Here is a 24,495-nt window from a genome sequence, read left to right on the forward strand (position 1 = left end):
GGAATGTTCTAGAGAACATAATGGCGGAATGTTCTAGAAAACAAAATTTCGGCCGGGGCCAAAGATCAAGGTCAAATCGAAGATGGCCGCAGGAAGTGATGTCATCTAAGATGGCCGCCGGAAGTGACGTAATCCATGATGACCGCAGGAAGTGACGTAATCCAAGATGGCCGCCGGAAGTGACGTAATCCAAGATGGCCGCCGTGGATCCCCGGATCCCCCACCGTCGACCGGCGCCCCCATACCTACTTAATACACCTACTTTTGTATATAAATAAAAATATCTCTGTTATAATTATTAACTAATTTTATAATAATATCAAATACTAGATTGGATGACTTGATTTTACAAATGCCAAATAATTCACCTTCGAGAATTACAAACCTAATTTATTGTAATTAGAAATAATTCTATAGATAAAATCGTTATTATTTTTAATAGTACATACAGTGTATTTTAAGCGACTATTTAATTGAGGTACTCTCAAGCCAGAGTTATCAAGGATGAAATTACATTGAATTTTAGAGTTGTAACAATTCTGAATAAACAGTGCATCCAAATAGTCTCTACGAACAGAGAGAGGTGTAAATATAGGATCAGGGAATCTCTTTAGATTAACTAATTCAATTCTTTATCTTGCTTGAATGCTTGTTACTGTCAGTCATCTTTATGTTGTTCCAAATAATATAGAAATATGATAATTTAGATCTAATTAAAGAAAAATAGAAAGAATATAATATGGGTTAGTTGCATAACAAGTGATAAATTGAATTAGGGCCAAAGTTCTTCGAGTAGTAGAATATAGATAGTTAACATGCTTATGAAAAAAATAACTTGGAATCTAGGAAGATTCCCAGATCTTTAATTACGGTAGTTCTGGCGATTTGAGAGTTCAACAAATTATAGTCTTACTTAACTGGGAGTGTGTGAAATGCGTGCTAACGTCACTGTACCAGTGTTATAATAAAGTGTGGAATGTGTGGAGACGACACATGTTCTTTGTCGCTCTTGCAATTTTTCCCCAAAATAACTAAAACTAAGTGCAGTGCTTTAGTGCGATGACGACACCTGTTCTTCATTTTCAGGTAGAGTATGAAATGTGTACTAATGTCACTTGTACCTTTATAACTCCGGAAGAGTGCTACTCGCTTTCTGATAATCTTCATATCTCTGACATTGTGTGCAAAACATGTTGACGCCACATGTACTTCAGTGCTTTGCTAAAAGTTTGTGGAATGTGTGCTGATGGCAATTGTACTTTATTGCTTTAATAATTAGATTTTAATGTGTTTTGATTACAACCATTTTCATTGCTTTGACAGTGTGTGATATGCAATTTTTTATGACATATTTAATATTTTTATAGCAGAGTGTGTAATGCGTGCTGACGACACCTTTACTTCAGTTCTCTGAAAGTTTGCGGTATGTGGGCTGACGATAAATTGTAGTTATTTGCTCTGGCAGTGTGTTCAATGCGTGTTGATCACACTTGATTTTCATTGCTTTGGAGGGTATGGTTTGCCGGCTGATGACATCTGTCCTTTATTGTTATAGCAGAGTTTTTAATGTGTGCAGACATCTGCAATTCACTGCTCTGGTACTGTAAGGTATGTGTACAGAAGACACTTGTACTTCAGTGCTCTGATAGAATGTGGAATTTTTGCTGACAACACTTGTACACTATTGCTATGGCATAGTGTTTAATGCATGGAGAATAAATCTTATTTTCATTGCTTTAGTAGTGTGTGGAAATCATTCCTAGGACACCTGTACATTAGTGCTTTAAAATATTGTGAAATGTTAGGTGGTGATAATTGTTCTTTATTTTCCTTGCAGTGTTTTTAATGCATGCTGATTACTCCTACACTTCACTGCTCTAAGTGTGTATACATGTTGAAAACACCTGTACTTCGTTAAGGTAGAGTATGAATTGGGTGTTAATGTCACCTATATTGGTCTGGCAGAGTTGTATTGGCTTGTTGACGACACACGTACATCATAGCTCTGGCAGAGTGTGTAAAGCATATTTAAATACCCGTACTTCAGTGCTCTAATAGAGAGTGGAATACTTGCTGATGACACTTTTACTTCATTGCTCTGGTAGTGTGCTGAAAGCTTGCTGACGACATCTGTACTTCATTCCTCTGGCAGATTATGTAATGTGTTCTGATGACCAATGTTCTTTGTTGCTCCGTTAGAGTATGGAATTGGTGCTGACGATGTTTGTACCTTCATCACTCTGGCAGAGTGCGGGTCGCATGCTGAATAAACCTGTACTTCATCGCTCTGGCAGATGACAGAGGGTGAGCAGTGTGCTCACAGAACGTGTGCTTCTCGCTGGGACAGAGTGTGGAATGTGTGCTGACGACACCTGTACCCGGAGAGGCGCGGGAATGTCGGGCCAGTGTAAAACAAGCAACAAGGCCGCTCGGCCACTGTGGTGGCTTTGGAAGGGGGAAGGGGGAGGGTGGTCCAGGCTCCAGGCGTCTACCTGCCCGGGTTGCCGTCCGCAGTTGCTGCCAGAGAGCCGGTCGGACATGCGGCCGCCGGGAGTGCGAGCGCGCCCGAGTGAGCGTTGTTACGTGTGAGTGCGTGCTTGTGATGGCGACGCTGGGTCTTTCTAAGGTCTTTATTCTGGATAAGTACTTTACGGAGCTGCAGAAGTTTTGGGAGACAGAGAAGAAGTTGCAAGGTGAGTGGCCCTGGCTCGGCTACTTCCTAGCCTTGCTGCAAATGGTAACCATCAAGGGAACAGAGGCCCCTACACAATAGAGTATTGTAAATGTAGAATGTGTCGTTTGGTCGTCTGTTAGTGAACTTATTGTATGACGGGCTTCTATTGCACTTATTTGATTTGATTTGATTTGATTTATTATTTCATTCAATAGACCATACAATGGTATAGAATATGTCAAAAAAAATTTACAAATAAACATAAATACAAACACATAAACAGGTACAAGAACAGTATTAAAAGCATTACAAAATTAAAATAATATAATACAACAGCTGCTCTTCCATGAATAAGCACCTATTATATATAAAATAAATTATTTAATATAAAAGAAAAGTCGTACATAAAAAAAATTACGATGCTACCTCCTGTTCATAATCATCTATATTATAAAAAGCCTTATGTGATAAGTAAAAAAATAATTCCTTTTTGAATAAATTATATTGATCCATATTTTTTAAAACTGACGGTAATTTATTGAATAAACTAATACCAACATTTCTAACTGACTTTAAATTTTTTTTCTTATTAACCCTTTGCAGATGAAAATCTGCATTAATTCGTGTGAAATTCTCATGAATATTAGTATTTTTTAAATAATTAATTTGTTTTTATGAATAAACAATAATACGTTGTAAATATAAATACAGGGCACAGTAAGAAGACCTAAGGATTTATAAATATCACGACAACTGTCCAAACGTTTCATGTGGAGTATAATTCTGATTAATTTTTTTTGTATAATAATTATTACTGATCAACATTGAACTTCATTTCAGAATTAGCTAATATAGCAAATGTATTAACAAAAAAAAGGCTATTAAACTTCTTCCCCCACACCTTAAGTCCATCCTTCAAAAAGATTTTACATATTTTTTTTTATAATAAATGTTCTGTATTGTTTGCCTTTGTGATGGTGGGAGATGTTGGACAATAATTCGAACATGACTCAAAATCCTGTAGGACGCTACGCTTGTTGCCATATGAAAGTTTTAGTAGGAAAAGTTCCAGCCAAACAAAAGTAGTCTGCACTATGACACTAACAACCCTCCTTTCAATCCCCAACCCCCTCTTTAATAAAAAAAACGTACACAACATAGTTTGACAATTCACAGATCAGTGGCTAATTCTGGAAATTTTATTTCTTTGTTTTTTTTTGGGGGGGGGGATAAGTACTTAAAAAAATTAAAATTGAACACATGGACTAAAAAATACTTTACTATTGTAACTTAAACACTAACATAGGGTATGCAGTAGTATCCTTAGGCGACATGGCTTCTCACACAGTAACATACTGTCTTCACTGATATTTTGCAATTTTTTTCATCACTTGGGTGAAGGGGTTGGGGCGGGGGGGGGGGGGGGGTTATCCTGTCCTCACTGCCCACAGTCCTAAGAGGGACTTGGGAGAGTTGAAATGGTTGTAAACGAGTACCTAATGAATTAATTCTATATAACAGTAACATTAGTTAAGTTTGTAATTTAGCCTAAGCGATTTTGTAATCCGTATTATGTGATTTATCAGAAAGACAGCTAGTTCTAAAAACAGCGTATGAAGTAGTACAAAATATATTTTCATTGAACTCGTGATAATGCATAAACTAGAAAGCCTAAAATGTTTTTAACGAAAGAGTCTAATTTTCAATGCGCACAAATTGAATGATGTCTGGTACAAGTAAAAAGATAAAGGTGGCCAATTCGCTGAATGTTATAACGGTTTGTTTTAATATAAATGAGCACAGCTGCACCGAGCCTCTGACCCCACGAATGTTTTTTTTTTTTTTTTTTTTTTTCATTCTCACTCTGTTAGCGCAGAACGCTTTAATGTTACACTATAAATATGCGACGTTTCGCTTTCACTACACAAATGTATGAACTGTCGTGCAATTGTTTACTACATCGCGCTTGTGTGGGAATGACTGTTAAGTTTTTTAATACTAACGTAAATAAGATGGTCTACTACTTTAAATACTGCGTTTGTGAAAACCAGTTTATGATGATATACCTATTTAAAATAAATATTACAGGAAAACAAATAAATACAAAGTGTGTAGGAGCATTCATTAAAAAAAGTTCTTAAAACAGTCTGTAAAGAGGCACGACACAAAAAAAATTGACAGTATTTAAATGCAGTTTTTATTATGGAGGCTGTGAAAATCATTCTTAGGCCAAACCAGGCAGCCAGCTTAACTTCAAGTGATGTTGGGCATGGGTTCTGGTATGAATGCTTTAACCTTTGTTTCATAATCGCTAACCCAAATTAGTGAATAGGTATATACCTACATCTTTGGGTATTAAATTTGGCCTTAAAATTTTTAAACCTATGGACACTAATTTACCGAAAAAAAAATATGTATTTTTATTTTTGTTTCCTTTTTCCCTTTTTTTTACATTTAAAAAAAAACGATAAAATAGTTATATATTATTAATCAATAATTTTTTAAATAAATCAAAAAATGTTTTTCAAAACATTTTAGAATAAATTTCTATTATTTTATTTTTTATTTTACTCTAAAACAGGTGTTTTATGAGTGCTTGTAAAATGACAATTTCTAAAGTGATTAACTGTAGTCATTAAAATTATGGTTTCGATAATAAACCCTTTAAAAAATATGTATATATTTTTTCATTATTTATTTGCGAGGCGTGTTTAGTTTGTACAGCGCCACCCATTACTTGTTTAATCTACAGAAAATCAAATTTGTTATAAATTCTTTGTAAAATGAACATTAACTTGCTGGATTACAATCAAATAATTATTACTGAATACTGTGATGAATAAAACTTAAATATGTATAGTAAATTTATATCGAAATAATAGAAAGAATATTAAAATATTAATATAAAACTATCTCAATTTTTATATTGAAAAAAAATAGCCCATTTAGTAAATTAACACATAGGTAGGCCTATGCTGAATATACTTGTGAAATTTCATCCCAAAATGACACACTTCTCCAAAACTAATGTACTTAGTTGGAGGAAGTACCAGAAAAATTGGTAAATATGGTTTCGATAAAAAAAATTTCTCCGAAGTTAAACATGCAACGGCAATCTGGGCTCGCGTCTCTCAGGTGAGAATATTTGGCGTAGTTTTCAAAGCGGTTGGGGAATTTGAAAATGGGGGAGGGGTGGGGGTGAAGGAAAGGGAGTTTTACAAAAAATAATATCTACTTTTTACCATAGCTCCAAATTATTACCCGAAATAAATGAAAATGGGGTAGTTTGGTTTCGTAAAGAAGCATTTATTTCATCCAATATTCTTAGATTGAGACTAAAAATGGAGCATAGATTACATTTATAAACAATTATTTAGTGGGTATTTCTTATTTTTCAAGATATTAGAAACATCTCCTAAGCTAAGAAACTAAAGTTAAGATTTTCGTTATGAACAGTAAACATTCTAGGCCTCGCCTTATTTAAGACGAGGAAATGCGACCTGGATCTCGATTCTAAACTGCACTAGGCCCGTCTTGTGACTCCTGCTCACGACAACCCGTGTTCCGCCAGCATCAGTATTCTCAGATGACAACAACACGGGTAGGCGACATCCTCACTCCCACCTACTGTCGTAGCCTCCGAGCACTGCGGACTACTAGGCGGTACCACTAGTGTTGAATGCTGGGAAACAGCGTTGATTTTACCTTAAACAAAAATGTTATTGAAAATGTATTTAATGTTTTAATTGTTGTGATAAATTTTAATTAATATTTCTGCCAGTTATTTTAATGTTATTTCATATAATTTAGGCCCACGGAAATTTTTAAAAAATTGTTTTTTTTTAAATAAACAATGAAAACTAAATAAAAAAATAACTTTGTAACTGGAATAAATTTACATGGAAGTGAATGTCCTTATATTATTGATATTTAAACGAAGAATTGACAGTAATGCGAGGTGGTTTTCTTTCACTTAGGATTTAAGTTTATGTTGAGGACTTCATTTATCTTTAGCTTTGCTTGTTTCTAGGGCATTACTTAAAAAAAATGTTTTATTACAATTACTCAAAATCTTAATAAGTTAAACAACACAGTTATAAACTAAAAAAAAAAAAACGTATTAAAAAGTATGACTGGTTGACTATTCAAAATATTAAGGTGAGCACATTAATTATTTTGGGAGTGGATTATCCCTATAAAATAAATATATGTTAATTTTACGATTCGGTATATACATCAAAAGTTTCCTACGTTAAAAAATCACAAATTCTCATTTTTTATTTTAAAAGTAGATAATATAAGATGAATAGGTACATTTCTAGGTTAGCTCTTCAAGAAAAAAAAAATTAATCTCATTTAGTCGAGAGCTGGACAGAATTTTTTTTTAATCGTTGACACATAAGTTACATTATTTTTTTCAAAGTGACGTGTAGAAGAAAATTAAAAAAAAATCAATTCCATTGGTAACATAATACAATATATTACATAATAATTATATCGAGAATAGTTTTGCTACTAAAAATTTTCATTTGGCATACAAATACGATTGTTTCGTCCCCGAATGTTTACGAATTGGGATATATATATATATATATATATATATATATATATATATATATATATATGTGTGTGTGTGTGTGTGTTTTATGCTGCAACACGCGGGTCAGCCATGTTGACTTCGGTTCGGCGGCAGCGATGACGGGTTCTCCCGCCTGCGGGCCTCACTGTGGTGTTCTCACATACTAACGACAAGCCACAGGCGGGAGTTCGACCGCAGTTCGTCGCTCATGACGTCAATTTCCAAGCTCCTGTGCACGAGGCTACAATCACTGGCCACATGAATGAACTAGTCAAACCGCAGGCACTGTCATTAATGGGCATAGCCTCGCAACTGACGCTCTGGTTGTGTAGAGCGCCCGTGGCCTGTCGCTACTTTTGGAGGATACCACGACCCGCGGCGGGCAACCCGACAACACTCGCGCCTAATCGTAGTGCGCATTTGAGAACCCGACTGAAACTAACAAAATTAAACACAACATCAGAAGAGTTAGACTAAACAACAACCCCTGTCTCGCGGTATGCCCTTATAAATTAAACTCAAACAATAACTTAAGGTATTACCAACTTGCGCTCCACAAATAATATACATCGTGTAAAATAATATTTTTGAATTTATACTTCTAATGCGACTTCCAACAAGGTTGCGTTTAACGTTTAACGCTACCATGGAGGGGTTATGAAAGCACTGTCTGTTTGTATGCGGTGTTCTACAAAACTACTATACGAATTTTAATGGGGTTTTCAAGTAAACTTGAGTTTAGCAGAGAAAGAAATATAAGCTTTATTTCATCAAAATCGGCTCAAGGAAAGAAAATAAATCTTAATTTTATGACATACAATATCTATATATATATAAAAGAAAGTCGTGTTAGTTACACTATTTATAACTCAAGAACGGCTGAACCGATTTGGCAGAAAATTGGTAGGGAGGTAGCTTAGAACCAGGAGACGGACATAGGATACTTTTTATCCTGTTCCCGGGGCAAAAATAAATAAAAGTTAAAAAAACTAAAAAACTAAAAAAATCACGCTTTATATAGAAAACCAAACTAAAAAATAGAAAAAAAGAAAGTATATTGTTCACAATAATAATAACCCACTCTCACTTTTCATTTAATTAAATGTCACTAATAATTTAATTAAATGTCACAATATTTAGTAGAATTTGTTTATATCGCACCAAAGACAAACTGAAAGCAAAGAGTTCGCACATGAGCGAAATGGTTTTCTTTACAATGTGCGAACTCTTTTCTTTCAGTTTGTCTTTGGCGCGATATAAACAAAGCCTACCAAATATTGTGAAATTATATAAACTGACGAAAATCTTATTTTGGAAATTTAATAATGGAATAATCTTATCAAATTAGTGTATTGTCATCGGTCCTCAATAAATCTACAAAGTTTGAATGAAATCTGGCATTTTAAAGTGGGTCAAAATCGCACCCAAAGGAATTGGTTACAAACATACAGGTGACATGATATAGCAAAACGCAACTGACATGGAATAACAAAACACAACTGACAGCTAAACGTAATGTTGTCTATGGTTAAGTATGGTTGAAATTTTAAAATTTAACAAAACACAAATGACAGCTCAACGTAATGTTGTCTATGGTTAAGTATGGTTGAAAATTTGACAATGTAAAATTTTAAAGTTGACCGGTTGATGTGTTTTTTTTCGAGTTTCTATTGGCTTATCGTGCCGATATTATCATTAACAATACCATGCCGCGACCAAGACGATCAAATCTTTCCCGACAAGGCCGTAATGCAACTAGGATTCGAAACATTGCGAATGAAAGGACTGAGGAAGAACAAGAAATTGCACGTGGAGAGCGCCGCGTTAGTATGGCTCGACTTCGTGCTTCTCAATCACAAGAGCAAAGCGAGGCAGCCCGTGAAACGGCTCGGTTGGCAATGCGAAATCGTCGTGCAAACCTCAGAGATCAACTAGATAATTTTCGAAGCACAAAATACATGGCCAATAAAGAATCATTAAAATATTTGATTTTTATTTATATTTATTATCTTAATAAAAAATTGAATTTAATAAAATCCAAAATCTGCTCATTTATTGCCTCTAAGACGGAACAAAGTTCGCCGGGTCAGCTAGTAATCATTATAAGAAGCCATTATGTTTTGCTATTGTAAGGAACTAAGCAGAGAGTAAGAAAAAAAATAGAGATCCTGACAGTTTGTAGTGTCGCAATATTTGTTTCAATTTTCAATACCCTTTTTGTATATTACAATTTAAATTGCAGAAAAAAATCATGTTTCATAGACACATAAATAGTGAGTGTGTGTCATTTCTCTATGTCCACGAAGTCTCGCCGCGTCAATTTTCTCCTTGGGGCGAACCCGTCCGCTTGATTAAATAAACAGCTTTTATCGTTGAATGATTTCATGATTTATTTGATGAAAATCTGCTCTCATAAAAAAGTTAGTTTTATAGACATTCAATAGGTCTCTCTCTCTCTCTCTCTCTCTCTCTCTCTGAAAATCAATCTATGAATCGTTACAAATTTATTTCCTTTATTTTTTTAGTTTTATTTGATACAATATGATTTCACTAAAAATCTATTTCTACCCTTTCCTATTTTCATTTCCACATTACGAAGTTTCACTTCTTCCGCGCGGAGGGACTCCACGCACTATTTTTGCATGCAATTAAAAACTATTTTTTTAATGATGCCAAATAAGTATAACTTCTCACGCGCGTACCTAAGTATACGCACCCATTTTTTCTCTCTCCCACAAGCTTACAAAAATGTTTGTTAAATATAGATAATATTAAATGTTAACAAAAAAAGGGTACCTTAATTTTTTGTGGCCTGTATTGAGCTTTCGCAAAAACTAAACTAGTAATAATCAAAAATATATTGAATTTTAATTATAGTCTTGAAGTCCTACGAGATCTCGCTCTTACGTATTATTCCCTACAACGAGCTCGTTTTCGCTTGCCGAAAGCTTAGGTAGTGCCTGCTAGTAATCCGACTTGAAACGAGAATTCTGATTCTGAAGATCCGTCCCCTGCTTATCGCATCTGTTCACCTTTTTTCCTCCTCGACCAAAACAATTTTATAGGAACAAACACTATATGCCGTAATGGTCTTTTCCTAATGCGTACAACTGGCCTCGCTTGTGAACGCGCTTTTATTATAGGTAGGCTTCTTACATACCGGGCCATCGATGAGCAATAATTTATTTCATAAACAACCACAGTGATAATCGAAGTTCGTCCAACGAGCTGTTTCACCAAACTCGTAAGCCAAATTACGAGTAAGCATACCCTTTTGGGGCGCAGTGTACACACCTATCACCTGCAGCGAGCACCGCCAGGCTGCGGCATTCAACAGTCAAAAGGGGCGGCTACGTCGGTGTCCATCGCTGGCCTCGTGTATGAACACCCCAACACCACCGAGCACCTATGCAGCACGACTTGATAAATGTCAGGGGTTGTGCACTCTCGGAACTCATTTACACATGAACTATATACTTGTACACCCCCTGTTAGTGAAGCTGCTTCCTTCCGCCGTGGAACTGGAAAATCTCTCGAGCAAAAATAATTTATCGTAACTTATGTTGGAAACATTCCCTTCCGCACTCCCAGCATGCACGTAGTTTGTCGTCTTGTCCTCGCAGTTTGTCGTCCAAACGAAGCAGGGAGCGGCCACTCCCGCGCGCTGTGGAGCCTCGGACTGCACTCCTGCTGGTCGCGGCTGCGCTATTTCCTCCACACGCCATCGCCACCACGACACTGGCGCTGCTTCGTCGAAAACCACCTCGGCACCCCGCCGAGTCCAAAAGTGCGAGTACCGAAGTTTCATAGAAAACCTATTTAATACGCGAATACATTTAAAATTACCTTTGCTTTTAAACAAATAAAAATTTTAAACATAAACAACATTGATTTCCCTAACTTTTAAACTTTTTTTTTAAGACAGTCGTTAACAAACGTAGTAACGTACCAGTTACTTAATGTTAAAATCTCTGAAAAAATATCAAAATTATTTTACCTACAGAAATAAAACTATGGAATTTTTTTTAAAAAATTAAATTACAAGACAACAAAAGTCCAGAAAAACCTACACATGTGACACATGTCACAACCAACCCTGCCAACAGAAAAAAAAGGTACAAACCAATTAGCTTCAAAAGGCTTTACACCAATTACCAATACGAAAAAGGTTATAAACTCAATAAAAACTTTAGCAGATTAATTTAGTTCACAAAAAAGTACTTAAACAGAAACTGTGGAAAAATATAACTTAGAACTATGGAACCTACTTACAGTAATTGACCAAACAAAATCCACAGTGCTGTTGGGTTTTACTTTAAATATGAAATGTGTGCTTTTCTTGTTCTCCCACTCCCTTCTAGACTCTAACAGCAACATTGCAGGACACAAAAAATTTAAAACTTTATATACTTCTCATATAATTTGGTTTATTTGTAATTAATTTAACTACTAATGGGAAATTGTTTGCACATTACAGTTCCTCTTTTTTAAACCGGTAGTCAACTCTTCCATTATCGTACTGTTTAGCCTCTCTGTTGCGGGCTTTCAGGAGATTTTGCAGAGCCTCTGCCCACAACTTTTCCAATAACCTGAGACTATGTACCGCCATATTACTTCCATTCACCTCCCAAATTTTTAGTAAGGGGTGATTAAGTTGTCTGCATAGAAATAAACTGACTGGGAATACTTTGTGGCCTCGTGCACAGCAGAGTTAAAAGCAAAAATAAGGTAGGATATATGCTGAACCCATTTCCTGTTCTGTTCATTGTGCAGGGTGGTAAGGGCTACATTGATGTTCTTATTTACTTTTCACACTAGAGTTTGACTGGGTAATAGGGATTGGTATTAACATATTTCACCTCTCCCATTCAAAACACATATCCTGGGAAACATTTACATTAATTTATGTGGTATTGTCTGATGTAACCACTTCAGAACTACTAAAACGTTTCCATACTCTTTCCACTAAAGCTTTCACTGTTCCATGCTTCCATGTCCCTTAGGGTTAGCATCATTACGAAGTTCCTGAAACCATCCACCACTACCAAGAGGCAATTGTTGCCTCGACCTTAGTAAAGGACCAAAAATGTCAATGAACACCTTTTCCCATGGCCTCTCTGGCACTTCCACTGACAATTTCCCCACATTGTTGTTCAAATTTTTCTTCGGTTTTTTACAATCTACACACCCATTTACATAATTATCTAGTTTGTATTTCATACTTGACCTTTAGAAATCTCTACTCACCCTTTACATTATCTTGTGTACCCCTAAATATCTGTGTATGGGCAAGTCATAATAATAACTTAACAATATTTGTTTAAACCCTTCAGTGTCATAAATTCTGTTTCCTTCATCAGGTAATGTTCGGTGTAGTATCCCTCCTGTACCTTATATACTTCCTGTTTTTCTTCCTCAATCTTTTCTTTGATTTTTGCAACCTCCTCGTTTTTCCTTGACATTCTTTTAATTTTAGAAAATATTCAGAAATGATAGTAGTATTCATCCATACTTCAACATCAGAATTTAGCGCCTGTACTCTTCCTCCACTACGTACTCCTCCGGATCATAAATCCAGGATAAAGCATCTGCTGCTATATACTAATTTCCTTTTATTCGTCTCACGGAACAGAGCGTCATTACCCACCTGCATGTTTTGCATGCTTGTTTCGGGTGAGAAAACATCCAAGGCAATGCCTTGTAGTTTTATACCAAATCGAACTCGGCAAAATCAAAATAACTCTCAAACCATGCCACACAATTCACAGACTAGGGCCTCTTTCTCGTAAGCACTAAACCCCATTTCAGCCCTCGATAAAGCCCATCTGGCATTTGCTATGGATTGAAGTCCCCATCCTAAATCTTGCAACATGTTTGCGCCTACTGCCCTGCTGGAGGCAACTGCTTGGATCACAAAAGTTTGCTAAAATCAGGTAATGCTTATATGGATGAGTCAGAAATAGCCCTTTTAAGACCTTCTGTTTATTTCCCCCCCCCCCCCCCAAAAAAAAATGTGAACCAACTTTCTTTTTCAACTGGTTTAAAAGTTTACACAAACTGGAAAATTTAGAGATAAAACGCGAAAAATAGACAAGCGTACCATCAAAACTCTTTACCACCATAAGGTTTCTTGGGGCTGTAAAATTTACTATTGGACATAATCTTTCGGAGTACATTATTAAATTTCCCTCAGACACTATTTAACCCAAAACAGCTCTCATCTCGGCCACAATAACTTTTCAGGGTTTGCAGCCAATCCCGCTTTTTGTAGTTTCTGAAAGACTTTGAATACACACAATCAGAATAATGCAGATTATATAAAAAATGATATGACAAATTGAAATTGTCATTCATCCAAAAATTTATGGATAATTCGTGACAAACATCGGGCCCCAAATTTAATCCCGAAGAGTAGCTACCTAACCCACTCGTAGTAAACCCAGGACGGGACAAAACCATGTATTTAACACTGTCAGGATCCTGAGCACACTGATGAAATGCTGCATTCAAATCGAGGATCGTGTAAAACCAAGTCTGTCCTGAATACTGCAGCATGGTTTCTACCTTTGGCATAGGAAACATGCTGCCTTAATTTTGTAATTTATTTTCCGCTATACAAAAATCAATACAAAAACAACGAAATCATTTTGATATATTGTCTAAAATTTAACTTAAAAGTTAGTAAAATGAAATTAGGTTTTATATTAAAACCAAGTATCTCTGTAGTTTATCAAGCTGAAGTTAAAATATAAATAATATTACATATACAAAAACATACTTCTTGTATTATTTTCAGAGGTTCCACTTCTATGGGGTTAAAATAATTTTGTATTTTTAAAAATATACTATGTCTCCTAAGCAAATCCTACACTAAGTAAGATGATATAGGATATGAATAATAATTATAATAAATAAAACTATTAAATATATTTACTCAGTAATTTGGCCTATTATTTTTAGGAGTGCAGGTTTTAATTTGTTTAAATGATGATAAATAAGTCACATGTGCAAACATTCAAATTAAGTTGGTGGAATGGTGTAAGTGTAAAGATAAAATCCATTTGAAAACACTATGCTTTTCACACTGCTTACTTTATTTTGCCTGCTTACAATTATTGAGTGCTTAAAATCTACAGCCTGATTTGAACATAAGTTGTTTCATACAGTGCGTAAAGATAAGTTGAGGTAAGATCATAAACTCCGGATAAGGCCTAGGATGCAAAAATTACTGACTGCAATCATGTATATAATCCTCGCGAACGAAATCCTAGGCAACAGTTAGTGTATATATTATGTATATATCGACTATAGATATATTTGATAGATGTACTTTGCGACTTGTGAATGTGCCTGATTCTGTATGTTGTATGTGCGGTGAGCGGACGTGACTGATTTTACACAGAGAATGCGTGGTGAGTGAAAATACCTGGTATTGCATGTACCATGCGCGGTGAGCCAAAGTGCCTGATATTGCACACAGTATGCGCAGTGAGTGAACATGGTTGATTCTGCACACAGTATGCGCGGTGAGCGGAAGTGCCTGGTACTGCACGTAATATACGCAGCAAGTAAAAGTGTCTGATTTTGCACACAGTTTGCACGGTGGGTGGACGTGCCTGATTCTGCACACAGTATGCGCGGTGAATGGACATGCCTGGTACTGCACGTAATATGCGCGGTGGTTAAAAGTGCCTGATTCTGTACACAGGTTGCGCGGTGAGTGTAAGTGCCTGATCATGGACATAGTGTTTTCGGCAAAGAGAAATGCTTGGCAGCGTACTGGGTTAGACCTCCATCCAAAACGCCACAACTTTACCGCTCGAGAGATGAGCAAGAGAAATACTAAATTTGATTTAAGACGTGCATTATGTTATGCACAACAGAGTGAGGGACTAATAGTGTACTGAGTAACGAATAACAGGAGATTTCTCCCATTACAACATTATATGATTTTACTGGTGTCTATTATGATATTTAAATCAATTACAATCAGGATTACACGATACATATATGTCAATCAATACAATATAATAATATAAATATATGTGATTTAACAGGTACAACTCAGTTTATCTCCAACTAAATGCGCGCTATAAGTCTGTTTACATCAGATAGACTAGTTGTCAATTTAAATAAGTTGATTACACGCAATGCATAGTAACAGTAATAGAGAAGCGTGTTGCCGAGTATACAGTCAGCCAAGAGTAATAGATTAGATTTGAGTAACATAGACACGAAATAAGTTTACAATAACCATACTTATAAAAAAACTTTACACATGTCCCTAGTAATATACGTAGTGATACTATAATATGCGAGCATCCCACTTAGGGCTATTTAACATGAGGATAAATCAAACAAGACACATATATTACGTCAAACTTTTTGGGACTCTAAAATACGACGTCGTAAATCGAAGCCGTAAGTACATATCTTAAGGTATCATTCAGAAGTTCTACTTTAAGTACGTTACATTCGTAAATTACATGCCCCCAGGCCAACGTAAGTAGTGCGTTAGAAAAAATCATTACGTGTCACACGTGTCACAGAAAGAATCGGCCAAACGCCTAACATCGAATTTACGTGTGTTGGGCTCAACATAGCACCTATTCTCGTAACGTACATCAAGGCAATGGCCTGCCCTGAGTTATGCAAAATGGGGAAATTCAACGAGCACAAAAAAAATGTATGGCACCATAAAGGAAGGAATTTAGGTGCACAAAGTATACGCATTACAGTGAACGAAATCAGAACAACCACGCGAACGTGGCCTGGTTAAACTAGTCATGGCAGACTAGGAACACAAGAGCTACAATTAAGGGGCGATCACACTATCAACCCAACAAAATCGTTAACGCACCAAACCAAATTTTTACAAGGTGGCGTCCGAATCAGAAAATTTAAAACAAGACATGAAGTTAACCAGAAATTTCACATAGTAGACAGAGCCACCTTCTGTCGCAATGAAGTTAGATTATAAACCAAAAGTCGCCATGCTCACCGGATACCACGCCGCTCCTACGTCTAACAAACTAAATGGCTACATAGATGAGTACGCAAGTCCGGACTGATCCACCAAAGCGGACTATCTGAAAATTTTAAATATTAATACTCCACCCGAGAGACAGCTCTCCGGGGCTTAAATACCCTAGCACCCGGGTCGCCGCGCAAGCGCAGAGCTGATGAGGGAGGGAAGGCGGCGGGAGGCGGAGAGTGGAACGAAGATGGAGGGGTAGGATGGTAGAGGCCGTGAAGTTCACTTCAGCTTAATTCTGCATGTTATATGTGCGACGAGTGAAAGTGACTGATCCTGCATATATTATGCGTGGCGAGTGGAAGTGTGTAAAAATGCATATAGAATACTTGAAAAGTTATGATTATGATACTGCAAGTAGTATGCCTGATAGTGGAAGTGCCTAAATTTTGCAGATAGAAGGGAGTGGAAATGCCTGAAACTGTATGTAGTATGTGTTATGAGGGAAATGACTTCATGCTTGTAAGCGATTAGAAGTCTAATCCTGCACGTAGTATGTGCCTTGAGTGAGAATTCTTTATTCTGCATGTAGTACTTGGGGCAAGCGGAAGAGCCTGATCCTGCACATAGTAGGCGCTATGAATGAAAGTGCCTGATCCTGCACGCATTATATGCGGCGAGTAAAAGTGCCTGATACTTCATGTTGTATGTGCGGCAAGTGAAAGTCTCTGACCCTCGATATATATGCACAGTGAGATGTAATCCCTGATCCTGCAAATAGTAAATGTGGTGAGTAGAATTACATTTTATTATTACATAGTCTGCACCGCGAGTGGAAATGCTTGATCATGCACATAGTATGTGTGGCAGTTAAAACCATTATCCAGAACATAGTATTCACATAAAATGGAATTATTCATCTTGCATGTAGTATTTACGGACAGTGGAAGTCACTGCTTGTGTGCATATTATCGATAGTGTATGGACATGCCTGATCCTGCACATAGTTGGTCCATTGAGAAAAAGTGCCTTATTCTTCTCATATTATATGTGGCAAGTGTAAGAGACCGAGACTGCACATAGTTGTGTTAGAGACCGATACTGCACATAGTTGGTGCATTCAGTAAAAGTGCTTGATCTTTCACATATTATTTGTGGCTATTGTTAGAGCCTGATACTGCACATCATTGGTGCATTGAGTAAAAGTACTTGATCATTCACATATTATATTCAGCGAGTGTCAGTGCCTGATATTGCACATACTTAGTAAGCATGGCGAGTAGATGTCTGTGATCCTGCAGGTAGGATGCATCGCAGATGAAAGTGCCTGATCCTGCACATAGTGAGTTCATGAGTAAAAGAGCCTGATGCTGCACAGTAGTGTACACATGTATTTCCAGAAACTGGTGTCGGTGCGTGGTGTCGGTATCGGTGTACGCCATCTTGGTTTGTGATATCACGGCGGCCATCTTGGATGACCTTGACCTTTCACTTTGACCTTCAAAATTTGCCAACAATTACCAAAAAAAACCAAAATTTGCCAAAAAATTCCCTAAAATCCATCAATTTCCAGTTTCTTGGAAAACATTACCGCAAAAAAATAAGAAAAATTCAAAAAATCAAAAAATGAAAAAGGCCTAACGACTAGCTTGAGGTGATAAGCAGCACGATATTGCCTATTCCTGCATCTGGCTATTGATTTATATCTTCGGCTTCCTGCGCCAATATATCGTCAGCTTAGTGTCTTGATTCCAGATCCTTGCTGAGGGAATAGGCGATATCATGCTTCTTGCAATTTATGTCAAAACGTTTGGCTAGTTTCGTTCCTGGACCACAGAATCTGTTGCCTGGAATGTGTAGCTTGAAAGTAAGATTGTTTATCAGCGAGTTCACAAATACTGCATGGATGTGTTTTTTGTTCTTTCCTCTTCGAATCATTACGTACAACTGAGCTAAAAGTATAGACGTGTTTGCTTTTATAAAATTTTGTCAGTATAATTAAAGCCATCAAGCAGGAAGTGTGTTTGCCCATGCACAAAATGCAAGGCGATGAAGTCTGTAAGCGTGATTCGTGGCACGGCTCGTTATTGCCTGCTACTGTAAGATGCATTATGGTAGGCTCATCCAACTGCGACAAAACGTGCGTTCTACTGAGTTTGCTGGAGGAACCTAAAGGTCTTAGATTCGAAAACATGTACCTCTTTTCCAAATCTTTGCAACAGCCAAAGAACCAGCACCTTACCAAGATTCTGCAATTGGTGGAAGGCCTGGAGTATTTTCTGTTTACTGATAATCCAAATGTGGCGTATCCCAGCGAAGAAAGAGCCATTCCATGTTTGTTTTCAACGACATTGTGTGCGAGAAGCAAGGCATAATACAAGAAAACGTTTCCATACGAAAACATGTCAAAGTAGACTGCATTTACCTGTTTCAAATGTACAGTCGAATTCCAAAGCATTTGCTATGTGATAATGCGAATGTCATAGTACTTTTTCGCATAGAAAAACTTAATTTACCTCATGCTTACGACGATCATGTATCAGGAATTCAAAGACACGTGCTCGTTGTGCTGGAGTAATGAGCATGGGTTACTAGTTATAGTCAAGGACTGGCCGTTATATAAAGGCAGGTACAAACAAGGTTTCGATCAGTTTATCACTAAACACAATTTATAGAATTTCAAAATTAGGTCATAGGAGTCACACTACCGAACTGCGTACAGTTCTTGAGTCACATGATACTGATATCCGGAAATACATTTCGCTACTTGACAAAAAGCAGAAAGTGTGAAAAACGAATTTCTAGAGTTCCTGCTAGCTATCGACCGGCGAGTGGAGACCTCGAATTCTCGACATGATCGAAGTATCGAATGGACAAAGGCGTGACGATTTGAGGACTTTCCAAAGTAGTCTGAATGCATCACTTACTCACTTGACAACAAACACAGATATTGTCAACCACAAGAAAGATATTTCTGCGGACGAATAAAAAGTATAAAAAGAAGACTTGCTTTATGTTTTCAGCCAGTAAAAATGTGGACTTTGCCAGTGACCATTCCTGTGCTATAAAGTCTGTTAGTGAAAAATACTTGCTAGAAGAGTCAGACTTGCATGTGATGGAAAATTAATAGATATTGAAACCAATCATTAGTCTCGATGTACTCAAAAATAAGGAACAACCAACTATTACTGATGAAGAGATGCCAACTGTAAAGAAGAGGAAATATGAACCACATTGAGAAGAATATGACTTTACAAATACAGAGGCTATGCACAAGAAAAAAAATAATTATGGAAACGAGGACACCAAGTTAATGCAATGGTCCAGCCATACCTGAGATCTTTCACGAGTCGGAATAATGACACAAACTATGGAGTGTACAGAAAACAGTATAAGCGGTTCCTCGATGCTAAAGAAATAAGACTTTTTAAGAGTAGCTATCGTGCGCGTAGATGAGTTAAAAACACATGGGAAATGTGGTCTGTGTGAAATGCTGTTTCGCAGGGAGCCTAAGGCAATTATCACGAAGATTTTGAAATTTACAAAAAAACTGTTACAGCTAAACAATGCTCATTTTCGCGATAATTATCCCGAAAATGGCTTATATGAAGTCAAAGACCATAAAAAAATCTATATTCTCGCTAATGTCTTCAGTGAACTAACAGTTCATCGAGAAGCTTTAAAAAGATAGAAAGTGGTCAGAACTTTGACTGCGTGTATTGAGATGACCCAAACGAGTTGTCGACAGGTTAAGAATCATACATGTATCGCTTAGTGCAGTAAACTATGTGCAAATTAATGAAATATTCTCCATACTGGAAGAACTGAGGGAAGTGGGCTACATACAATGAGTCGAACCGGAATCGCTTGCGAACTTCATGCACCTGCAAGATGGAAATACATTCGGTGAAAGGTCATAGTGTGTGGTCTTGATGATTTATTCCAGGCGGACCTTGTTGAGATGATGCCATATTCCCGATTGAATAAAAGGTGCAAGTACACGTTGATGATCATCGATGTGTACATAAAGTTTGCTTAGGGCCAGACCTGTGAAATTGAAGACTGCAACCGATGTAGCCAAGGCTATGCGAGACATTTTGCGTGATGGAAGTGTACCTGCAATCTAATCTCAGAAATTAATTCTACAATGCGACCATAATGGCTTTGATAAAGAAGTACGGCATCAAACATTACTTTACATTTAGTAATTTCAAAGACTGAATTGTCGAAAGGTTTAACAGAACTTTTCATAACAAGATGTGGCGACAGTTCATGGCTAACGGAAATTACAATTGGCTTGATACCTTGCCAAAACTAGTAATCGAATACAATTATACTGTGCATAGTACAACGAAAATGAAACCCAAAGATGCAAATAATAATCACCTCCGAACAGTGTTTTCTAACACAAAGGAGAAAGATCTACGAAAGTGTAAAGCTAATGTCGGTGACATTGCGTGTATCTCCAAAAAGAAAGGTTTCACTTGAATTGGAGTCCTGAACTTGTCCGTGTGACCCATATTCGTGAATCGGAGCCTATGACATACTACCTCTAAGACCACAAGCCTATTCGTGGTGGCTTATAGCCGAAAAGATTCAGCCTAAATTGAAGAAATGAACGATGCTATGTCAAGTGCTGGGACATGCCACCGAGCTTAAATTTGTTGGTAGCAGATGCAGAAATTGAGATAAGCTAAAGACGTCAGTCATTTACTTTTTTTTGTACTTGTTTTAGTGTATAATTTATTTAATAAAATTTATTTGTAAATTAGATTTTTTATTTCTTGAACCGTTTACTTTTGTTGGTTTTTAAATTAAATACATTTATTTTGCATTATCAATGATAGAAACAATGACAGAGATATATCGATTCAGTTAGTAAATTAATGAGTGAATTTTTTGATGATTTTGGTTTTTTCTCGAATTTCTAGCATAATATTTACAAATTTCCAAGATGGTGGTCAGTATATCATCATCGGCTTACTGGAGGCTGATAGTAGAGGAATTTAAACCTTTTGAATGACTTTCACCATATTTATTTAAATTATTATTTTTTACATAAATTATATCTATTTATTGCATCGATAAATTATCGAGATTTTAAAAATGAATTTAGGTACTTTTCCCGAATTTCTAGCTAAATAATGACTTCTTAAGATGACGGGTGCCACGTTATCAATGATTACGGCTCTCTATTGGTTAAAAATAAAAACCACGGTATTAGCGCCCTCTAGCGGACGAAAACACTAAGTCAGATCTAAGACGACGGCCTCCAGCAAACAAAAAAAGATGGTGGACATGACGACATACCAAATGGCGAGATACATACCTTGGCTTTAGTGGTGGGAGGTAAGTCTGGCGGTGGCTTCCAAGTAGAAAGGATACATTGCCATATTTATTTTGCTCTCGCCGAGTTCGAACTGAGGAATCCATGATGGGAGTATTTTTCAATCAAAAGTTTATTAATATTGCAATTGAATAATTTTTTTTATAAGTAGTATATGAATGTATTTTCTAGCACAGGATGCAGGTAGTGGAGCCGGAGCCGAGACACATCTCTGATTGTGACGTCACGGCGGCCATCTTGGATGAGCGTAACAGGACACAGCGTAACAGGACAATTAGATAATGGCAGCCATATTGGATGACCGTGACCATGACCTTTGACCTTGACCTTTGAACTTGTCCTTGACCCTGGCAGAAATATTGGATCCACCATATTGGATCCGCCATCTTGGATACCGTCGAATTTTTTTCTGCTGTTTTTTCCTAGAGAGCACCAGCTTCGCTCTTGATTTTTTTCTGTTTCACTGGAGGCTGCCATCTTGGATACCGTCGTCTTTGTTTCTGATGTTTGTTCCTAGATAACGCCAGCTTCGCTCTTGATTTTTTTCTGTTCTGCTGGAGGCCGCCATCTTGGATGCCGTCGACTTTGTTTCTGTTGTTTGTTCCTAGATAGCGCCAGCGTCGCTCTGTCACATCACATAAGGTCGATGTTCCATTACCTTCCATAGCTCTTATTGTCCTTATCGACATATTAAATTTAATTTTTTATGCAAAATACATTGGAAGCGCTGTGATTCGAACCATCGCAGCTCTGATCTTTAGGTTGGAAAACATACGCCTTTAACCGCACGGCCATCGAGACATTTACCAGACTGAGAATTAAATAAGGTATATAAAAATAACATGGATATTCGGACTTGTATTTTTTTAATTTTAAGTAATAATAGCACTACCTGTTCGAGACAGATCCACCATCTTGTATTAAGATGTAACTGTTGAAATTTCCGTTACGCCCGCTATCTTGAAAATTTGTTATTTTTATGTTAGAAAATCGGGACAAATTTTAAAAATCATAAAAAAGTTAAATAATCGAATAAAATAATAAAAATCTTAAAAAACACTGTTGCAGTTATCGTTACGGTCGCATTTTGGATTATATAAATGTTGCATATTTCATTACACCCGCCATCTTGGTTGAGTACTATGCCATCGTTACACTTTATGTTATGACCATCATATTGGATCCTATTAATGTTGCAATTACCGTTGTGGTCGCCATCTTTAAATTTAGATGCCATCTTGGAAATCCGTAATTTTTATGTTAGAAAATCGGGAAAAATTCCAAAATTCATCAAAAAATTAACGTAATAGAATTCTGATTGATTATATCGATTCCCGTCCTTGGTTCGAAACCAGTGAGGACAAAAAATAAATGAAAAACATCAGATCCTTCCTCCACAGAAGCCACCTACAGACTGACCTACCACCAATATCAAGGTATATATCGTCAGCTGGTATGACGTCATGTCCGCCATCTCGTCTTCATCTGCTGGAGAGTCATCTTGTTTTCGTCTGCTAGAGTGTGCTGGCAACATGTTAATATAATTTTCTGTTCACCATACCTTTAACCTCGTCTGTTGGCATTGAACTTTGTCATTGACCTTGAACTTTGACCTTGACTTTGAATTTTTACCTTGACCTTTAATTTTGACATTGACCTTGAATTTTGACCTTAAACATGAACTTTGACATTGACCATGAATTTTGACCTTGATTTGGAACTTTGACCTTGACCTTTGACCTTAAACTTTGACCTTGACCTTGAAATTTGACATTGACCTTGAAATTTAACATTGACCTTGAAAATTGACTTTGACCTTGACGTCCATCTTGTATCCGTCATGTTATGTTCAGTACATGCTACCAGGAGCTACCGCCTGCTAGGTCATTACCACCATCATTTTTTCGTCTGCTGGCGGACACCATCTTGTATGTGTACTCGTCTTACCATCATGCTAGTTTTATTCTAACCTGCTACAGTGCAGTAATCATTTAGTACTACTGAGGTGCATGCCATCTTGAAAATTGGCTGCCATCTTGAAATCATGTAATTATTTAGCTAGAAATGCGGGAAAAATTCCAAGTCTCCGAAAAAATCAATTATTAATTTACAAATTGAATCGATGGATTCCTGTTCACGGTTTGATTCTTGATCAGTGACAGTTGTAACTAATTATTAAATTTTAGATTCTGTTTTCCATTACCTTTCGAGGAGTTTATTAATCATTCACTCTTCGAAAATCAACTCAAGACAATTGACCTGTATGTGTGGCTTTGTACATGAACGGCTTATAGGTTATTCAGATTATTGAAAATGAGACTTTCATGTTAGGCTAATCGGCACTGTATTTAATTCGTTGGTCATGTATAATGTCTTGAGTTGATTTTCACAACTTCCACTCCCAATTCCTCCGCCACCATCGCATCCGCTGCTGTAGCTCCGCGAAAGATAATGATATTCTTTGCATGCGTGGCCATTTACTTACAGTTGCGTATATTTTCGTCTTATTAAGGAAATGGTGTGCATTGTTGCAAAAAAATTGGAAAAAATGCAGTCATATTTTGAAAACCATAAATCCTATCAACATACATCCAAGAACTTTTCTTTAGTTAATTTAATGTAGAACATATTGGTTCTGGGAAATTTTATTGTAGCTTTAACCATTTTCATTAAATATTGAAAAAATCACGATTGTGGACCCAATAGAGGGGGGGTGGAGGGGGGAGGGAAGAATTCAGTTTCCGACGTGTTTCTACTTCTACATTATAGCACATATATATAAGCTACATGCATGCCAAATCTCATGATTTCTGCCGGAAGGGACTATACCTTTATATTTTTTGAACTAAAAGACCGTATTAGTAGAGTTATTCGCTAGATCGTCAGCTGCCGTGGAATCTGCCATCTTGTCGGTATTCTCG

General features: G+C 36.8%; 1 protein-coding gene across 2 annotated transcripts in view; it reads left to right on the top strand.

The window, feature by feature from the left end:
- The first annotated feature begins 2,516 nt into the window (after positions 1–2,516).
- LOC134527313 (unconventional myosin-IXAa) overlaps positions 2,517–24,495 on the top strand; it is a 651,966-nt gene continuing 629,987 nt past the window's right edge. The window contains exon 1 of one of the 2 annotated variants that reach the window (XM_063359870.1): positions 2,517–2,693. In XM_063359870.1, the coding sequence (XP_063215940.1) occupies positions 2,603–2,693 (91 nt within the window). In that variant the 5' untranslated portion in view covers positions 2,517–2,602. The remainder of the gene's footprint in view (positions 2,694–24,495) is intronic. The other variant, XM_063359869.1, reaches the window with a different exon arrangement.

The sequence above is a fragment of the Bacillus rossius genome, chromosome 1 (genome assembly GCF_032445375.1).
Source record: "Bacillus rossius redtenbacheri isolate Brsri chromosome 1, Brsri_v3, whole genome shotgun sequence".
Lineage (NCBI taxonomy): Eukaryota > Metazoa > Arthropoda > Insecta > Phasmatodea > Bacillidae > Bacillus > Bacillus rossius.